General features: G+C 40.7%; 1 protein-coding gene across 1 annotated transcript; it reads left to right on the forward strand.

Moving 5' to 3' along the window:
- Window positions 1-1124: 1124 nt before the first annotated feature.
- On the forward strand, window positions 1125-13745 carry AGA (aspartylglucosaminidase). The gene is made up of 9 exons (XM_012468590.2): window positions 1125-1324; window positions 3406-3559; window positions 4470-4582; window positions 5649-5761; window positions 7028-7142; window positions 8221-8296; window positions 10714-10821; window positions 11970-12103; window positions 13506-13745. The coding sequence occupies exons 1-9, from the start codon at window positions 1198-1200 to the stop codon at window positions 13604-13606; spliced, it is 1041 nt and encodes a 346-aa protein (XP_012324013.1). The 5' UTR covers window positions 1125-1197; the 3' UTR covers window positions 13607-13745.
- Window positions 13746-20995: the final 7250 nt, after the last annotated feature.

Here is a 20995-nt window from a genome sequence, read left to right on the forward strand (position 1 = left end):
ACCCTATTTCACCAAGTTTCCAATTTCACCTGCCATTGGGTTATGCTGATTACTCCAGCACAGATGAATTGTTCCTCTTCCAAACCCCATGGAAGGAACTTATAAAATTTCTCTTTAACTGTACCTTTTAAATAACACTTCCCCAACTTGGGATAACTATACTTCTGGGCTATCTTATGTTCTTTAAATTATGTATTTAATTTCCTAGCAATCAGTAAGAGACTTGAAGGTTTTGTAAGCCTCACAACTCCTGCCTAGTTCATATTTTTTAAGTTGCATAGATTTATAAATGCTTTAAAAAATTATTTGGTTATGTGTCGTGCCTTGGCAACATGAGCAAGCATTCCAGACTGCCACAGGGATTACTAGTTCATGCTTGCACATTTGTCCAGCAACAAAACTGAGCAGCCTCCAGCAGACACATAAAGTCCCCATTCCTCCTTTTATCCATTTATTTGGCACTTAATAGTGCCAGGCAGGAAGGTAAAAATACATTCAAAAAAGAATGGAGGTAGCCTTCTTGCCCTGGAGGTGCAGGAAGGTGCATCAGCCTGCTAGGCAGAGGATACATAGGCTGTTTCTCTTTTTCTTCCAGCTCAGGGATTTATAATGAGAGGAAGTGCTAAAAAAAAAAAAAAAAAAAGCTGTGATACGAAAACGACGGAAGCTATGGATGGAAAGAAAATCTAAAACTAATCCGGTACTAAGCAAATACACTTCACCTAGACTCAGTAACTACTGCAGAGCTCTGAGGCCTGGGATCCCCAAGAACATACTGAGTTTCGCAAACTTTTCAACTTCAACTTTAAATTAAAAGACAGTAAGAACCAAATACATATTACACAGCAACCAGCTAAAGTTCCTGGGATTCCGCAACCCAGAGTTGAATAATTTTGTATTAACGTCTCAATATCAAGCTAAATCTATGTTAACAACAGGAAAAGCAACACTTTGTTTGGCTATTTTTAAAATCTGCACACCACTTAGGAAGAAGCACCTTAGGGGAGGGAACAGCTCAGCACCAGCATGACACAACTCTTCCCCGGGCCTGGGACGCCACGTCTCGCGAGAGTTGGCCCGGGCGCGTCCCCGAGAAAGTGGGCGTGGCCTCCAGGCGGGCGGGACGCTGGGAATTACAAGTTCCGCGATCGCTGGCAGTCGGGACCTTTCTCGCGCTGGTGCCCTCGGCGCTCAGCGATGGCGGGGAAGTCGACTTTGCTTCAGCTTCTCGCGCTGCTTCTGCTCGGCCTGGCCGTAGTGCGCGGCTCCAGCCCTCTGCCCCTGGTCCTCAACACTTGGCCTTTTAAGAGTGCAACCGAAGCAGGTGCGGGTTGGCGGCCTGGGCGGGTGACTGCGCCGCGAGAGCTTGCGGGTGGGGAGGACCAGCCCGCCCCGCTGCGGTCACGGGGCGGGGAGGGCGGGCGAGCGCCGGGCCGGACCGCCCCTCGGGGTCCCGCCCTCTGAGTCTTTTTGCATCTCATGCGCCGCGCAGTCCCTTGCAAGTGGCCTTTACTCCGTCCTCCCTACCCAAAACGGCTGCATTGTCCATCTTCACGTTATGCAGCCCCCAGCGCAATCTGTTTCCACCCTGCTACTGACCATAGTTAGGGCATTTGTGCTTTACTCAAGTAGCACCTACGCTTTTTGGCCTGACACCCGGTCTTTTCACGGGCTGTCTACGTCTCCACCTCGCGTTCTAATCCCTCACTTCTCTGCAGTTTTGTAGACGACTAATAGTGTCCCAGCCATAGCATAGTCTTCATAGTCTTTTCCCGTTTACTTTTTTTTTTTTTTTGCCACGTGTTGTCGTGTTTACTTGCCACCTAGAATTCGAGGTTCCAACCTTTGCTGTACATTAATTAACACTGTCTGCGGAGCTTCTCAAAAATCATCCTGGCCCGGCCCACCTCGTGATTGTGATCTAACTGCTGGAACTACGGCATTAAAAAAATAAAAAATAAACTCCCTAGATGATTTCAATTTGCAGACAGGGTTGAGAACCACTAAGCTAAGGTGTCACCTCTTCCAGGAAGTGTTCCCTGACTTAACCTACCTCGTGCCCAGAATGAGTTAGGGCACTATCTTCTGCTCCTTGTAGTGACCTGTACATACCTTTATCTCAGCATTTTCGCATTGTACTATGCTTCTTTCATTTGCTTAATGACCAGGACAGTCATTTTCAGACCCCTCCTCCCCCATCTGAGGTAGCTAACATATTAACTTTCCGGGGCAGAATTGGCTCCAGAATTTTGTGGAGCTGAATTTCTGTGTTATAGGCAGTGCATACGATTCAGAGAAAATGAAGAAACAGGCTGTGAGAAAGATATCCCCAGCGATAATGAGACGAAAAGAAAATGCAGCAGCCTGGGTGGGGACAGTTGTGTGTACGTTGCCTGTATTGAAAGAGGGAACTTGGCGTAAATACACTTTCCAGCCTGCGGGTGCAGTAGTGATGCTTAAAGTGTGTACCAACAAGAGCAACTGCTCTTGAAAGAATTCTGTGGTTACCGGAAAAGAAATTGTCCATCGAAGACCCTTCCCCCACACCCCCAAATGTATGGGATCCTGGCTCTGCTACTTACCAGCTGTGTAACCCTAAACTAAATGCCTGACCCCTCTGGCTCTGTTTCATTTTCTTTAAAATGAGGGTCGTGATTGTACAGTCCCTACCACAGAAGCTATTAGGAAGATTCAATGAACTAATCCACATGAAGGCCACATTGTAATTGTTTGCTGTTCCGTATTACTAAGACTTAACTGAGATAGGTGTTACCTCAATACACCTATTAATTATGCTTTTATTTATTTATTTATTTAAGATGGTGTCTCACTCTGTCACCAGGCTGGAGTGCAGTGGTTAAATCTTGGCTTATTGCAACCTCCGCCACCCAGGTTCAAGCATTTTTCATGCCTCAGCCTCCTGAATAACTGGGATTACAGGCGTGTGCCATCATACCTGGTTGTATTTTTAATAGAGATGGGGTTTCACCATGTTGGTCAGGCTGGTCTCGAACTCCTGACCTCATAATCCATCTGCCTTGGCCTCCCAATAATTATGCATCTTTTAATAATCTAATGATGCAGAAGAAATGTGTGAAGAAGGCTGTGGTTTAGTGGATTTTTTATTTAACTGCCTTTTAGTAGTTTCAATTGTACCTTTTAAAATAAAAGAGGGGATACTAATTTTTCTGCCCACACACAGAATTCTTCATGATAACTAGTTAAATAATTTCACCTCTTATCACTCTGACTCCTTTGTAGCACTTGATAAACTAATGTGTTAAAAAGTCACTTTAACTCAGAGTCAGTGTGAAAAAGTTGTTAAAAATCAGAGTTGGTTTGTTGCATTTGGTGTTGAAAAAAATATATAAATATAAATTAGCAGTATTGGGATTTGATTAACAGCGTGGAGGGCATTAGCATCTGGAGGCTCTGCCGTGGATGCCGTGGAGAACGGCTGTGCCATGTGTGAGAGAGAGCAGTGTGACGGCTCTGTAGGCTTTGGAGGAAGTCCTGATGAACTTGGAGAAACCACACTAGATGCCATGATCATGGATGGGTAAGAATACCATTTAGGTCCTATTTATTTCTACATTTTCGCTTCATGTTGAGTTACATTTAGAGTTGTGGTCTTCTACTGAGAGCAGGATGGAAGAATGCATGAGTTTTGTCACAGGTCAAAACCCCTAGCTTATGGCCAGGTGTGGTAGTTCACGCCTGTAATCCCAGCACTTTGGGAGGCTGAGGTGGGTGGATCATGAGGTCAAGAGATTGAGACTATCCTGGCCAACATAGTGAAACCCCATGTTTACTAAAAATACAAAAATTAGCTGGGCATGGTGACATGCACCTGTAATCTCAGCTACTCAGGAGGCTTAGACCCGAAAGTTGCTTGAACCCGGGAGACGGAGGTTGCAGTGAGGTGAGATCATGCCACTGTACTCCAGCCTGGTGACAGAGTGAGACTCTATCCAAAAAAAAAAAAAACCGTGGCTTATTATACTTGACCTTTCTTAACACAGTTTCCCTCTCAACTAAAAAAAAAAAAAATCATAGTAATAGGAATATCACATGGAGAGATAGGTATTCTCCTTAGAACTGGGAGACTACCAAGCTACAAAACTATGTCTCTTACCTTATAAACAGTCATTTACCTACTGTCCACAAACGCTGTGCTTTGCCTGACCTGAAGCCTTCAGACCCCTTTCAAAAGCCATATTTAAAATTAGCTTGGAGAAACTGACAATTTTAGTGCCATCTTGGTATCTGGCAAATTGATTTTCTATTTTTTCTTTAATTTGGCCTGACTATGGGAATCTAGATGAACTTCATAGATGTGCTGTCACTTCTGTGTTAAGATGGCAGAGTTTAACTACAAAACACAATTGATTGGAGAAAAGCAATGTTTTTAGTCTATGAACCTCTGAAAACTCCTTAATTCTTAACTGCATTATTCTTTTTTCTTGCAGGACTACTATGGATGTAGGAGCAGTAGGAGATCTTAGACGAATTAAAAATGCTATTGGTGTGGCACGGAAAATACTGGAACATACAACACACACACTTTTAGTAGGAGAGTCAGGTATTTTTTAACTACACTGAAATTTTTTTTCTAGTTTTTCGACTATAGTTTTCACTGAAAAGTAGTATTAAAACAGACCTAAGTTCAAATTCCAGCTGTTTTACTTAACATCTATTTAACTGGATAAGTTACTTCTAAATCTCTTTACTTCTTCATCTCTAAGAAGAAGGGAACGGAAGTTTTGCTCTGGCAGTGTCTGTTATTTGACAACCTTCCTAATTACAGACCAGAAACCTGTAGTCAAAATTTATTGTTAATGATGTATTATCTAACAACTCCAGTTGGCTTCCCTCAATTCTGTAGCATCTACAGAATTAGAAACTACCTGACAAATAAAAGGATCTGTTACCCATTCATTGGAATTCAGTTGTTCCTCTGGTGTCTCAAAGTTTGTTTTATAACCGGGGCACTGCAGTCTAGTTGCAGTGCAATTCTAAGACTCAGGATTGGTGAGAAGTATGCCTTTTCTTTTGTGAAGTGGAAGAAGGAAAATTGCGGAGGTGAAGTGGGAAAAGAACTCTCATAACGCACAGCCCAAGGGTTTTAAGTAGATCAGTTTTAGGAAGAATGTAAGGAAATTGAAGATCTAAAAATGGAGTCCCTTAAAACTGTTCATGTATGAATACTCCTTTGAAAGTCTTTATGTTTGCCAAAAGCGATGGCTTACCCCTGTAATCCCAGTGGGAGGCTGAGGTGGGCAGATCACAAGGTCAGGAGGTTGAGACCATCCTGGCTAACACAGTGAAACCCTGTCTCTACTAAAAATACAAAAAACTAGCTGAGCATGGCGGCACACACCTGTAGTCCCAGCTACTCAGGAGGCTGAGACAGGAGAATCTCTTGAACGAGGAGACGGAGGATTCCCTGAGCCGAGATTGAGCCACTCACTGCACTCCAGCCTAGGTGACAGAGCAAGACTCTGTCTCAAAAAAAAAAAAAGAAAAAAAGAATGTCTTTGTGCAGCTCACTTAAGATGCTGCTGACCCAGAATGCCTCTAGTACATATATTTTTGTTGAAAAGACAATACTTGAATAATTTATACTTTCCTTTTTTTTCAATCGCTAGCCACCAAATTTGCTGAAAGTATGGGGTTTATCAATGAAGATTTATCTACCAATGCTTCTCAAGCTCTTCATTCAAATTGGCTTGCTCGGAATTGTCAGCCAAATTATTGGAGGGTATGCATACATATTTAATTTTTTTTAAAAACTGAAAATATTAAATGACATCCTTTCTGCTCACTGTTGCCTCCCTGTTTTCTAGGGTGCTGGTTAGCATCCTGCCTGTACATTAGAGCCAATGGTGTTAGTTGACTTTCTAGGTGTGAATGTTCCTGAAACCTCCCTAGCTGCATCAGATGCATATCCAGCATGGAGAGCTACTGGTCTCTTGCAATAGTTTTCAACCTGAAGTTTCTGCTGTGTGGAGGGGCTGCCTCAATCAGGGCTGCCCTGCTTGATTTTCCTTGTAACTAAGTCTAAAAAATCAGTTTGGAAACTATTCGTCTAAAATATTTCTTACGTTTTATCTATGTGCCGTATATCCAGTATCTTGTTCTTATTTGACTTGAGGACTTATAATATTAGGTTTCTAGCATGTTACCAGTGGAATAATTTGTCCTTAATGGGACTTTTAGCATAAATCAGTTTGCCTTTGCCATACAGGATCCTCTGTGAGATATCTTAGTCTCTCATCTATTTCTTCTCTAATCCTAATTACTTCCGAGTAGCCAACAAGTCAAAGTCCCTTCGGTCAGCACTTGAAAGAGGCTAATCATAAAATGAAGTTAGGGGAGGCCCTTAGTGCCCTGATGTGTAAGACATGAGGAACAGGAATAGGTTTCTTGTTTTAATAGCACTCAACATAAACAACCTAAATTTATGAGTTTAGATTATATTCTTGAGCCTTTAAGATTTATAAAGGAATCTTAAAGCATAACTTAGAATATATTCACATAAACCTAGCTTTGAAAAAACAATAAAAGCTTTTCAAATGTATTTTACTTTAAATCTCAGAATTCTTTGGCCAAGGAACAAATTTCTGAAATTTAAAGGTCAAGTGTGTATCTAACTTCTTTAAGGATTAAAGAAATTAGTATATTATATTATATATATATATTATATATATCTATTTTTAAAAACTTTATATCTACTATTGTGTTGAGAATTTTACGGATATAAAGAGAAAAATTAGGGACCTGTTTCATGCCATATAGATACCTCGCCTATAGTATTTAATTCTTAGACTAGAATGGGTATTTAGTAAAATTATATAACTATTTGTTTTTACATAAAACTTGGTGATTTCTTAGCTTTTAATTCTTATTTTTAAGTTACCAGATGTCTTTTTTTGGTTTCTTGCTAGTGTTGACTGATTGTACATAATTACTTGGCAATTTCTAAAAACACCCTTTGTAAGAAAGAAAACTTAAATCTTGTTTACAGAATGTTATACCAGATGCCTCAAAATACTGTGGACCCTACAAACCACCTGGCATCTTAAAGCAGGATATTCCAATCTATAAAGAAACAGAAGATGATCGTGGTCACGATACTATTGGTAATTTGCCTTTTGTGCAGTTTTTATGGATAAAGTTTAGTTAATTATCTTCCTGTAGCTCTTCCCTATTCTACCAGAAGTTGATGTCAATTGTTTAAACTGCCAGTTAAGTGTGCCCCTCTCTCTGTAGATAGATCAGTCTTGTCTTAGCATCTGTATAAAATCTGGTAAATTATTTATATAAAACACCTAAAACTTAATGACTATTCACTTGTGGATTTTTAAATCTTTGATATTTCATTTTTTGGCAATTTTATGTTGCGGTATTTTAGTGACCTTAAATAACTTTTTCCAAGTTATAATGGTGAAAACTTAACATTAGTCTATGTCTTAGTTGGTTTTTCACTGCTATAACAGACTATCACAGACTGGGTAATTTATGAACAAAAATTTATTTGGCTTACAGTTCTGAAAGCTGGGAAGTTCAAGAACAGGGTACTGGCGTCTGGCAAGGGCCATCCCAAGGTGGAAGGCAAGAGAATGAGTCAGGAAATCGGGTAGAACTCATCCTTTATATCGGGAACCCACTCCCTGTGGTAATGGCATTGAACCTTTTTAGCCTAATCACCTCTTAAAGGCCCCACCTGTTAATAATTAATAATGTTAATTGCCTGTTAGAGTGGCAATTAACATTACTTACTTATTCAGTTCATGCTGCTATAACAAAATACCCAGACTGGATGGCTTATAAACAACAGAAATTTATTTCTCACAGTTGTGGAGGCGGGGAAGTTCAAAATCAAGGTGCTGGCAGGTTCAGAGTTTGGAGAGGGCTTGTTTCCTGGCTCATGGATGGTGTCTTTTTGCTGTGTCCTCACCTGGGGGAAGGGGTGAGGAAGCTCTCTGGGGCCTCTTTTATAAAGGCATGAATTCCATTCATGGGAGCTCTGTCCTCATCACCTAATCAGCTCCCCAGGGCCTTGCCTCTTGATACCATCACCTTGTGGTTGATGTGAATTTGGGGGAACACAAACATTCAGACCATAGCAGTTACCAGCTGCTTAATTACTTGCTTATATTTGAGGTAAAGTTTATACACCTACAGTGATTTTTTTTTTTTTTTTTTTTTTACTTCTAGGCATTGTTGTAATCCATAAGACAGGACGTATTGCTGCTGGTACATCTACAAATGGTATAAAATTCAAAATACATGGGTTAGTGTTTCCAAAAGAACAAAGCTCTCAAATATGCATTGAATGCAGAGCGATATATGCCAGGTGCTATGGGGGTTGCAAAGCACAGCCCTGGTCTCGCAGCTGCGATGAGTGAGTGTGAAAGAAAATGCAGTACTCTCTGGCTGAGTGCCACAGGAAGGGGAGTCACAGCCAGTGCTGTAGGGTTCAGGGGTAGCAGAGGTAATCTCTTTAAGCTGGGTTAGTTAGGAACACCAGTGAACTGATGCTTGGAGTCCAAGGTAGTTCAGGTTCAGGGCTCCTACTGGCTAGGAAAGGTGTGTATGAGTTTAGGGCTCCCACTGAGCTGTGTGTGTGTGTGCGTGTGTTCAGAACTCCCACTGACTTGGAAACAAGGGGTGTGTTTATGTGTGTATGTATACTCGAGGCTCCCACTGGCATGTGTATGTCTCAATGTGTGTTGACTCCCACTGGCCGGGAAAAATGTGTATGTGTGTGTATGTGTGCACAGCTCCCATTGTGGGTATATGTGTGTGCACACTCAGAACTCCCACTGGGGGGTGTGTGTGTGCATGCATGCGCATGCTCAGGGCTCTGGGGGGTATGTGTGTGTGTGTGTGCACGCTCAGGACTCCCACTGGGGTGTGTGTGTGTGCATGCATGCTCATGCTCACGGCTCTGGTGTGTGTGTGTGTTCACGGCTCCCATTGTGTGTGTATGTGTGTGCATGCTTAGGACTCCCACTGGGGTGTGTGTGTGTGTACATGTGCATGCTCAGGGCTCTGACTGGTGTGTATTTGTATGTGTGTATGTGTGTGTGTGTATTTGTATGTGTGTTCAGGGCTCCCGCTGGCTAGGAAAAAAACAGGATGTGCGGGGGGGTGTGTGTGTTTTTTTGTTGGGGTGGGGTAAGTGGTATTGAAAGATAAGGGAAGATGGGAGCTAGATTCCAGGTGTCGTAAGTCAGTTTAAGGCATTCTGGATTTAATTTTGAAATAGAAAAGCATTAAAACTTTTTTACTGGAAAAAAATCTGGTAAAAGTTTGGCACATTACATAGGAAGCAGAAATAGATTATAGATAAGGGAAATCAATTTTGAACATGTTGCAGTAATCTGGAAATTAGATGATAAAGGGTGGTAATAGTAGAATAGTCACTGTAAATCTATGCCAGCCTGGTATATACCTGGCTGATAACAAGTTCTTTTTAAAAATTAGTTAATTTTAATGACAATGGAAATTATGTGTATTTGCTGTGTACAGCATGATATTTTGATGGCTAAATCAAACTGTTTAACATATTATGCTAAATATGACTAAATCAAACTATTTAACATATTATCTCATATGCCTATTTTATTATGGTAAGAACACTTAAAATCTATCTTCTTAGCAGTTTTGGCCGAGCACGGTGGCTCACGCCTGTAATCCCAGCACTTTGGAAGGCTAAGGCAGGCAGTTCACCTGAGGTCACCAGGCTGGCCAATATGGTGAAACCCTATCTCTACTAAAAAAAAAAATACAAAAATGTAGCCAGGCTTGGTGGCACCTGTCTGCAGTCCCAGCTATTCAGAAGGCTGAGGCAGAAAGACTCACTTGAACCCAGGAGGCAGAGGTTGCAGTGAGCTGAGATCACGCCATTGCACTCCAGGCTGGGTGACAGAGTGTGACTGCATCTCAAAAAAAAAAATCTACTTAGCAGTTTTCAAATGTGCGCTCTATTGTTATCAGCCTTAGTCAGCATGATCTGCAGTAGGCCTCTGGAACTCACCCTCCTGCCTAACTGGAATCGTGTGTTCTTTGACCCACATCTCGCCAGGTCCCCCTCCCCCAGCCTCCATAACCACCATTTTAGTCTGTGTTTCTATGAGACTGTGTTTCTATGAGACTATGTTTCTATGTTTCAGCTGTTTTACACTCCACATCTGATAACAAGTCTTTTTTTTTCTTTTGAGACAGAGTCTCACTCTGTATCCCAAGCTGGAGTGCAGTGGCAGGATCTTGGCTCACTGCAACCTCTGCCTCCCAGGTCCCTGTTCAAACAGTTCTCCTGCCTCAGCCTCCCAAGTAGCTGGGACTACAGGCATGCGCCACCATGCCCAGCTAATTTTTGTATTTTTAGTAGAGACGGGGTTTCTCCATGTTGGCCAGGCTTGTCTTGAACTCCTGACCTCATGATCCACCCGCCTTGACTTCCCAAAGTGCTGGGATTACAGGCATGAGCCACTGCGCCAGGCTAAATTCTTATATAATTAATCTAGGTTTGTGAAAACCTAATTTGAAAAACTAATGAAAATCTGTTCTTTCTTTGTTCTGATGAAGAATTTACTTAAAACAGTATCAGAGGCTAAGTAGAAATATCCCTTGTTTGGAACAGCTCATGACTTAATGTGTTTTCCACTCGATTTCCTGCCCCACGTTGCTAATACCCTCTCAAAGCCGTGTAGGAGACTCACCAATACCTGGAGCTGGGGCCTATGCTGACGATACTGCGGGGGCAGCCGCAGCCACTGGGGACGGTGATATATTGATGCGCTTCCTACCAAGGTATGACTTCTTAGTTTGTGAATTTTAGAGACTTTTGGAGAAGATATTTTTTCTTTTAAGATAGAAAATAATTTTTGAGGCCGGATGCAGTGGCTCATGCCTGTAATCCCAGCACTTTGGGAGGCTAAGGCGGATGGATCACCTGAGGTCAGGAGTTCGAGACCAGCCTGGCCAACATGACCATTTCTACTAAAAATAAAAAAAAAAATTAGCTGGGTGTGATGGCACAAATGTGAGGTCCCAGCTACTCAGGAGGCTGAGGCAGGAGAATCACTTGAACCTGGGAGACAGAGGTTGCAGTGAACTATGATCATACCACTGCACTCCAGAGTAAGACAAGAGACTCTGTCTCAAAAAAAACAAAAAGAAAAGCATTTTTGTATTGTGTAATCTAAATTTTTGTGCACAAGAGCTTTTTAGAACCTGCATAAAAACTTTTTGCCTATCATTTTGATAATGATAATCATTCAAGTTAAATAGTCATAGTCTTGTGAAAATTAAATATATTTCTCACCCTGCTTCCCAGATGAGAATACCTAATGATCTATTTAGATAATTGATGTAAAGCTATGGAGTAAAGGAGCTGTGATAATTGATGGTAAAAGGAGGATGTTCCATCATCCCAACTGGATGTTGTGCCCATGCACAGTACTTTCCCCTTTGATTGTAGCTGCTTTTCTCATTGAAAACCTGTATTCTTGGGCTGGGCGTAGTGGCTCGTGCTTGTAATCCCAGCACTTTGGGAGGCCGAGGTGGGTGGATCACCTGAAGGTCAGGAGTTTGCAAACAGCCTGGCCAACATGGTGAAACCCCATCTCTAAAAAAATAATAATAAAATAAAATAACAAAAGAAAAAAAAGAAAACCTGTATTCTTTTTGACTTCTGGCCATTACTACTGACAGTTACTCAGCCAAAGCCAAAAATAATATTCCATATCTGAAATTAATGGGTGGATTAGTTGAAAAGATGGGACACTGTATCAAGGTTGACTCGCTTTGCGGATGCTTTCACAGAAGTAACTACTGTTCATTTATGTGTATTCTATCTAATGTGGCAATTTTGGTGCTTTTAATTTCTAACTTCAAGTAACCCAATTTGGAGTTGTATTTATTCTGTGACACTAAGGTTTCACCTCTGTTTGAATCAGCTACCAAGCTGTAGAATACATGAGAGGAGGAGAAGATCCAACCATAGCTTGCCAAAAAGTGATTTCCAGAATCCAGAAGTATTTTCCAGAATTCTTTGGGGCTGTCATATGTGCCAATATGACTGGAAGTTACGGTAAGTTGTGTTTGGATTTTGTATTTGTGTGAACGTCCAAATATTTATAAAACATACACTTTTTAAATATTGTAATAGACAATACACTATATTCAATAGAAAAGGAGACTGCTTAAGCGGGCACTGAGTGTTAATGGATGGTCTGTCAGGACCAACAGTGTTAAAAGTATACCTGAAATCCTCTTTTGGTTGACGCTGGTAGTTACGAGCCAGGCGTTGACTAGTAGTTCTTATCTTTCACATGTGTCTTAAATGAAGTTTAGCTTCAGCTCTAGTACATGTTGAGATGGGCTAATCTAGTCAAATGTTTATACTAATTAGAAATAGACAAGGATAAATTATCTTCCCTATTTCTTTTCTATTCATTATTAAATGCCTCAGCCATTTAGATCTTCTCAGGGCTCCAAAGAACAAAATGTATTACTAATTAGTAAACCAAAGAGGTTAGCAGAATTATTTTTGCACTGTTTGAGGCTTGTCTTTCGCTTCATTTATTTTCCATATGAGCCTATCACGGTTTCAAAGAATTTTGAGATCAGCCACTGCTGATTCTCATTAGTGAATTTTCAGATGGAGAAAATACGCAGCTTACTGATCAATATGACTTATTAGGTTGGACTGCTTATTATTGTTCTTTGATCTTTTACTTCCCACAGTTCTGTATTTGAAAAATTTGTTTGAAGAATGCTTTATTCTTTTTTAAAGACAAGACACAAAAGTCAATAAAAATTATGAAGGGGAAAAGCTTTATGTATCAAATAAGGCAGTTTTATTGATTCCCTCTTAAGAAATAAACCTTATTAGAAAGCTCAGAGTTGGATATAATGGAATGAAAAAATGATAATTATATAATTGTGGATGAATTTACAGTTGACTCGTTTCTTATATTTAAAGTAATGACAGAAGGGGACCCTCCCCCAGGTGTTTGAGCAAGAGAAGATGGACTTGATTAGACAAAGCATGTTGACAAATTACTCTTGACTCTGAGAGTAGAAGAATAGGGAGCAATGGTGGGGTGTGGGGTTAGGGATGAATGATGAGAATGTTCTAGTGGCTAGAGAAATAAAATGTGGGGGATGTGCCTGAATAATTTTTTCTAAGAAAAAAATAAGAACAGTTACATAATAGTAGCAATGACAGCGTGTGTATAGATCAACAACAACAACAAAAATCAGCCAGTTTTTTTTGAAGTTCAAAGAGTTAGCTTACCTGCCACCTCTTTCTTTTCGTGGACTGTTCACAACTCAGTCCTGAGGAGGGTGACACTAGTGTGCTTCTACGTGGCTTAGTTAGATGTAAGGTATATAGTAGCCAATGTCTAGTCAAATCAGCAGTCTCTGCATTGGTTAGAAATACGTGCATACTAGAGTTAACCAAACATGTTTCTCGTTTTTGGCCCCAGGTGCCGCTTGCAATAAACTTTCAACATTTACCCAGTTTAGTTTCATGGTTTATAATTCCGAAAAACATCAGGCAACTGAGGAAAAAGTGGACTGCATCTAATCCATCTTTTTTGTCAACATCTGTATTTAAAGAAGAAAGAAACAAAGGCTGGAAAGTCATCACTGTCATCATCTAGTGTTCCTCATGTTCTAAAGTCTTTGTAAAATAAACACAAAAATAAATTTATGTTGAAGTGGCAGTCTCTGTATCTGAAATTTTATTATCATCTATTTTTATTTAACCTTTTTTATATTCTCTGAAGATGAACATGTATATGCCTGTGTTTTGTATATATTTTAAGTTTTAAGTGACATTTGGATTTCTGATCAGTGTCCCAAAAAATTGCTACATTGAGATTTATTTCCACAGTGATTTAAGCAAAAGAAATCATCATATTTAGAGGCTTAAAATAATTAAGAGTATACAAATTTTTCAGACCCCCCCAAAAATAGCAGTGAGTCTCAGCACAATCAGTCCTGATTGAATTTTAGTATGTTACAGTGATGCGTCTCTTATCACTGATTATTGGTTTTACCTAATATTCCCTAAAACCTTGAGGAAGGAAGATGATATTAAAAATATGAGATGCTCTTTGTTTTGCACATATTAGAAACAAGGAGCAATCTTCTGATGAGCAATTATGTTGATTTTCTTTGCTTTTTTCCTCTGTTGGAGCTCTCAGTGTGTGAAAGTTCTGAAACCACAAAAATCTATGATCTTTTAGCTGCTAATATTTAGTATTGATCATTTCTTTTAAAAATGATTTGGAGAACTTGATCTGTACTATAATTATTTTACTAATCCCTATGCAGAGGTGTGTATTGCAATTAGGAGTAAGTCAAGAAATACATTGTTTAGCTTGGTATGTTTTCTGACTTCTGATTAACTGCATGACAACTCTACAGAAGTTGCTTGCGTGCTTTCTCAGCAGTATTACTCCTTCAAAGTCTTTTTAATCAATAGTCATTAATAAATATACTTGTGTGATATTGTCTTCAAACTTTAGTATTTCTGCTGTTTTTTTCTATGCCCATCTTAATGTTTAGGGTTCTTTATAATTTAAGGGAGAAAGCTATCATTTTAAGAACAATGTAAGGGCCAGGCACGGTGGCTTACACCTGTAATCCCAGCACTTTGGGAGGCCAAGGTGAGCTGATCGCCTGGAGTCAAGAGTTTGAGACCAGCCTGACCAACATGGAGAAACCCCTTCTCTGTTAAAAGTACAAAATTAGCTGGATGTGGTGGCACGTGCCTGCAATCCCAGCTACTCAGGAAGCTTAGGCAGGAGAATCACTTGAACTCGGGAGGAGGAGGCTACAGTGAGCTGAGATTGTACCACTGCATTCCAGCCTGGGTGACAGAGCAAGACCTTGTCTCAAAAAACCAAACAACAGTGTAGGTCACTTGTTCTCAGACCTTGCTATGTATCAGAACTATCTGGGGAGCCTCTTTAAAAATGTCTGTGCCACTAAATCAGATTCTCCATAAATGAGGACTTGAAACCTGGAGTTGGTAACTACGAATGGCAGCCTGAAAGGTAATAAGGAAGCAGCCCTACGCTTCACGCCCTCAGAGAGGGAATCTTATTCTTCAGGGTTTGCTGAGGTATGCCAACCCGCTTAAACCTGGTGCTGGACTTTGGAAAAAGAAAAAAAAACATTTAAACTTGTGGTTACTTTAAGATGATACTTTGGATTTGCATATTTGCTTTTCGTAAATAAATAAGGCATTCATTTACAAAACCACCAGGAAAAGGAGAATGAAGTATTCATGGCCTGTCACTTCCCAGCAAATTAGGAGTTTAGCTGACAAAAGCAATCCACTTACAATTCTAAAAGATGTTTTCTTTTGGCTGGGTGCAGTTATGTCTGTAATCCCAGCACTTTGGGAGGCCGAGGTGGGTGGATCGCCTGAGGTCAGGAGTTTGAGGCCAGCCTGGCCAACACAGTGAAACCCCATCTCTACTAAAAATACAAAAAACTAGCTGGATGTGGTGGTGGGCACCTGTAATCCCAGCTACTCGGGAGACTGAGGCAGGAGAATCACTTGAACCTGGGAGGCGGAGGCTGCAGTGAGCCGAGATCACGCCATTGTACTCCAGCCTGGGCAACAACAGCAAAACTCCATCTCAAAAAAAAAAAAAAAAAAGATGTTTCCTTGTTAACTCACATTCTCACATTCTTCCTCATAGAAATAACTTCCCCATGTATCTTAAGTAATAGAATTACTTTGGAAATACATTTTTAAAGTTTGAGTTTTGACTGTAATATTACTTAAATAATACAGATGTGTCTTGTTTCTTTTGTAAAGAATTGTTTGTGTGTCCCTAGTGATGGTGTGTAAAGAGGGAACCTCCTTAATGATGTTGTGATACCAGTATTCACTGGGGTTGTGGTAACACATGTAGGAAATGGCAAAATATTAATAACAGCACAGCTGGGAAAGAGAATTGTGAGTCAATCAGAAATACATTGAATTTGGAAGTGCTTCACTAAAATGGGAAAGGCAAGAAAGCAGCTTGGGAAGGGAGCCTTAGAAAATGTAATCATGATTTAACTTTTTATGCCAGACAGTAGCTGATGGTTTGTCTCACATGTATCCTGGTTGTATCATTGTATAGATTGCATGCCTATTACATAGCAAAAGGTAAGGGATCTAGTTGCAGAATTTTCTTCCCCATTCTGGCAAGTTGGGTTTTTTTGTTTGTTTTCCTTTGATCTTATAAAAAATGTTCTATCACTTGCCTACTGCTAAGGTGAAATTAGATTGTCCCAAGAACATACATAGATTAAGCAAGTTTTCTAAGTGATTCTGAGAACAAACATATTGTCACTTAGATTTTTATTATCAGCTCTTCTATTCTCTTTCTCTTGAAATGGATAAAAATTTCAGTGACGATACATATCAAGGGACAATATATAGAGATATATGTAAATATATATAAAGAGAACTAGAAAAGTATGTATGTATGTGTATGTATATAGACACGTATAATAAGTGTATATAAGAAGAGGTGTAAGTACCTGCAACCTGATTCTATTCTCTTCTGTTTTCTGCATACACCTTTCATCTCATAACATTACTATTATAGAATAGCCTAGAAGTGTAGTGGGCATAGGTTTGAGCATTCTTTTAGCTCAAATTTAACAGCCCCACTTAGAAAAAGAAAGTGATTTTGATATCAGCAATATTAAAATTTCTTGATTAATAACCCAGAGGCTTCAGATAAACTTCACTCAAGTGCTTTGTATTTTTAGCACAATAGGCAAAGAGGAAATGTTAACCACGGTATATATTAAGATTGTGGGAGTTTCATCCTCTTTATTTGCTTTGATTAATTCCTGGAACTTAAAAAAATATATTTCCCTTATTTAAATGGGCAACAAATTGTAGGTTGATTCTTATTTCTGCTACCCACAGTGTAGCTGTTAGTCATGGTAGTCACAGTGTAAACTGGTAGTCATGAATCTGGTTCACCAATATATCCAGCTCTGCCTACCTGGCACATGGTAGGATTGTTCTTTTTGGCCTCGTGATTTGGTGCAGCCGTGTGACATTCTGGTCTTGAGTTTTGAGCATTTATTTTCAAAACTAACAACATGATGGTGGCTGTCCTCGAGTGACCATAATGATGAGAACGCCATGACTACAGGATGCACATGTAGTGTGAACGAGAAATAAGCCTTTTTATTGTGACACAGCATAAACTACTCCATCCTGCCTGGGCCAGGTGCAGTGGCTCATGCCTATAATCCTCGCACTTTGGGAGGCCAAGGCAGGAGGATTGCTTGAGCCCAGGGGTTTGAGACCAGCTTGGGCAACAACATAATTTTGTAGGGACCTGTTCTCTACAAAAAATACACAATATTAGCTGGATGTGGTGGCTCATGCCTGTAGTTTCAGCTACCACAGAGGCTGAGGTGATGAGATTACTTGAGCCTAGGAGGCTGAGGCTGCAGTGAGCTGAGACCATGTCACTGCACTCCAGCCTGGATGACAAAGTGAGACCATCTCAAAAAAAAAAAAGCTTAAATAGGCTTAAATAGTTTAAAGAGTTTTGTGGAGGTTATTAAACTAGTGACAAATGAAACTCTCTAAAGAACAAAAGGAATTTTTTAAAAATAGATGCCTAGAAAGATACTATTAGGAAATTAATCAAGTTAAAGGTACTACTTCATAGGAAGTTTGTGGGTGGATTTATCTTAAAAATATTTGTATGTTTTTTAAAAAGAAGCATCTATACCATAAGATTCCAACTGTATGACACCAGATAGGGCAAAACTATGAAGAGAGTAGAAAGATTAGAGGCCACCAGGGGTTGTGGGGAGGGAGGAATGAATCAACAAAACACAGACTACTTTTAGGGCAGTGGAACTATTCTCCATAATACTGCAAATGGTGAGTGTCATTTTATCCATTTCTACAAACCCATAGAATATACAACACCGAGTGAACCCTGACATGAACTACGGACTCGGGGTAATAATGATGTGTCAGTGTCAGGTGTATCAATGGTAACATGGACCACTCTGCTGGGGAGTGTGGATGGTGTGGAAGAAAGACTGTGTATGTGTGAGGGCAGGAAATATGGGGGAAATCTTTGTCCCTTCCTCTCAATTTTGCTGTGAACTTAAAAATGCTCTAAAAAAATTAAAGTCTATGTAAAAGGAAAAAGGAAGCATATATGATTCTTATGATGGAGGAAAGAAACTCAAGTATTAAAGTTCTTTCATCTGAGTATGTGCTATTGTATAAGAGTAGTCAGCATTGATTGAACACCTAACAATAGTAAGCCCTTTGATGTATTATCATTTAATTCCATGAAAAGCCAATGAGGAAGGTAATAGCATCCTTGGTTTACATAATGTTATACATAGTAGCTGCAATTCCTTCAGGCATATATGGTGCTGGCTTTGTTCAAGACTATCTTTTCAAGAATGTTTCTATAGCAAAAAACCTTGGAAGATTGAGGTAGCATTTCCCTCCTGGGCAAGGGGCATGTTTTTTTGCTGTCTAGTACAATAAAAATAACGTCTCCTTTTGAGGCAAAGGTGAGGCAGGTTCAAACCTGCCTAACCACCTGAACCTGCCTCTCTGTACCCCCACTGGGACCCTAGTGGAGATCAGAACATGAAAGTCATGTTGCTTACTGTGCTGTGACTAATAATGTCCTTTGTCTCTGACCTACGGGTCTCATGTTTTCTGCCTGCTTTCACAAAGCTGTGGCAAGCTAACTTGTTAGCTGGGAAGCAGGGAGAAATCTCTGCCCCTTCACAAATTCTTGATACTGTCAACAGTACTTAGTAAAACAGCCTTATTTTGTTATTATTCGCTGTCCCTTGCAAATTGAATTTGAGATGAAAAATTGTAAATTTGCAGGTAAATTGAAGATAAGAGCAAAGACTGCAAGTTCAAAACCTAAAGAACGACTTAACAAAAGCCAAGGACAACTTTCTGAGATTGTTTTATAAGCAATTCATATAATGAACATTGAATTAGTTGCAGTAAAGTTTCCAAAAGAACCCTTATTCTATCCAGGAATACCATCTAAAACATCTAAATGTTTACCTCTTTCCTTTGAATAAAATAATCAGATAGTAACTAATGTAATTCAAATGTAAACAGGCTGTATTTAAAATGATGAATATTCTCATCTTTCAAACAGAAAATCAGGAGACACTGTCAGTAGGAGATGAAATAGGAAACAAAGGTGTATAGTTTATAGGTAATCAAGAAAGGATCTAGCTCACTGCACAGATTGAACTGCACTGGGGAGTGTGAGGAAAATCCTCATCATCTAAACTCAGTTAATCAAAACAGAGGTATAAGTATCACTGCTCTTTTAGAATATGGAGGTTTTCACCAGGAAAAGTCAATTGCGATTTCTTATAGGGAGTGGAGGTGGAGGGATAAGAAGATCACTGATAATTCTATACGCCTTTCTTTAATAGAATTTTTTTTAAATCATACTTATATATTATTTTCCTAAAATATCAAGGCTCATTAAAGCTAACTATAAATGGTCTTGAACGATCCAAGATGGCCGCTTAGGAGGAAGTTGGGATTGCAGCTCCAAGAGAAGGCGCAGAGGGTGAGTGGATGCTGCATTTCCAGACGGATTTTTACTGCCCACAGACCAGGAGATTCACAGAGGGAGAAGCCCCATGGGTCGCCAGCACCACTGGTTTAAGCGAAGTGGCCTCTCAGCCTACGCCCTGGGGCGTGGGGCAGTGGCTTCTTATGCAGAGCGAGAGAGACAGAGTTCCCTCTGAGACAGCAAGGGGAGCTGAAGCAGGGAGTCAAGCCAGGAGACCCCCGGGCAAGGGTGCGCCATGAATCTCAGAGCCGCTTCGGCTGACGCAGCGGCACACGGGGCACCGGATTTTAACTGCCCACAGACCAGGAGATTCACAGGCGGAGAAGATCCACAGGTTCACAGCACCACTGGTTGGACCGGAGCAGCCGCTCGGCCTGCACCGGGGGCAGGGAGCAGCGGCTCCTTGAGCAAAGTGAACGAGACTGTGTCCCCTCTGGGCCAGCAAGGGGAGCTGAGGCAAGGAGGCAAGCCAAGAGATTCCCGGGCAAAGAGGGCGCCACTGGAAACATGGCTGAACTCGGGAAGGTCCAGCACTGTGGGGGAGGAGCGTCCTCCATCGGGAAACACCCTGCAGTTCCCAGGGCAATTTGCCGTAACCAAGACAAGCCGCCACTACAGAGACTCCGTCACTACAGGGGCCGGCCAGCATAGCGGAAGCAGTTCTGACTACACCCATATAAACAGGACTGCAGAGAAGCTCACACGGAAGCTTGGGCGGAGCCCACAGCAGCTCAGTGAAGCCTCTGCAGGCTGAGTGTGACTAGACTGCCACCTTGTGGGCAGGGAAAACGGTAGCAACACAGCTGAAAAGCATAAAGCCCTAACTCCCTGGGCCAGAACACCTGGGGGGAAGAAAAGGGGGTTTATGAGTTCAGCTGCTGCAGACTTAAAATTACCAAAATCAGAAAGACAGCAACTACAAAGTCAATAGGTGGATAAATCCACAAGATGGGAAGAAACCAGTGCAAAAAGGATGAAAACACCCAAAACCAGAACACCTCTCCTCCTACAAGGCAGCATAACTCCTCACCAGCACGGGAACAAGACTGGATGGTGAATGAGTGTGATGAAATGACAGAATCAGCTTTCAGAAAATGGATAATAAGAAACTTCCGTGAGCTAAAAGAACATGTTCTAACCCAATGCAAAGAAACTAAGAACCTTGAAAAAAGACTTGATGAAATGCTAATGAGAATGGACAACTTAGAGAGGAATATGAGTGAATCGATGGAGCTGAAAAACACAACACGAGAACTTCGTGAAGCATGCACAAGTTTCAACACCCGAATTGACCAAGTAGAAGAAAGGATATCAGAAGTCGAAGATCAACTCAATGAAATAAAACGAGAAGG

The sequence above is a fragment of the Aotus nancymaae genome, unplaced genomic scaffold (assembly GCF_030222135.1).
Source record: "Aotus nancymaae isolate 86718 unplaced genomic scaffold, 86718_ANA_hifiasm-v0.15.2.pri h1tg000115l, whole genome shotgun sequence".
In the NCBI taxonomy this organism is placed as follows: Eukaryota; Metazoa; Chordata; class Mammalia; order Primates; family Aotidae; genus Aotus; species Aotus nancymaae.

Bases quoted from the DNA above. Each gene is read 5' to 3' on its own strand.
- AGA (XM_012468590.2), top strand. From the start codon at position 1,198: ATGGCGGGGAAGTCGACTTTGCTTCAGCTTCTCGCGCTGCTTCTGCTC. The intron at 1,325-3,405 runs GTGCGGGTTGGC...TTTGATTAACAG, and splicing joins TAAGAGTGCAACCGAAGCAG to CGTGGAGGGCATTAGCATCT. The intron at 8,297-10,713 runs GTTAGTGTTTCC...ACCCTCTCAAAG, and splicing joins ATAAAATTCAAAATACATGG to CCGTGTAGGAGACTCACCAA.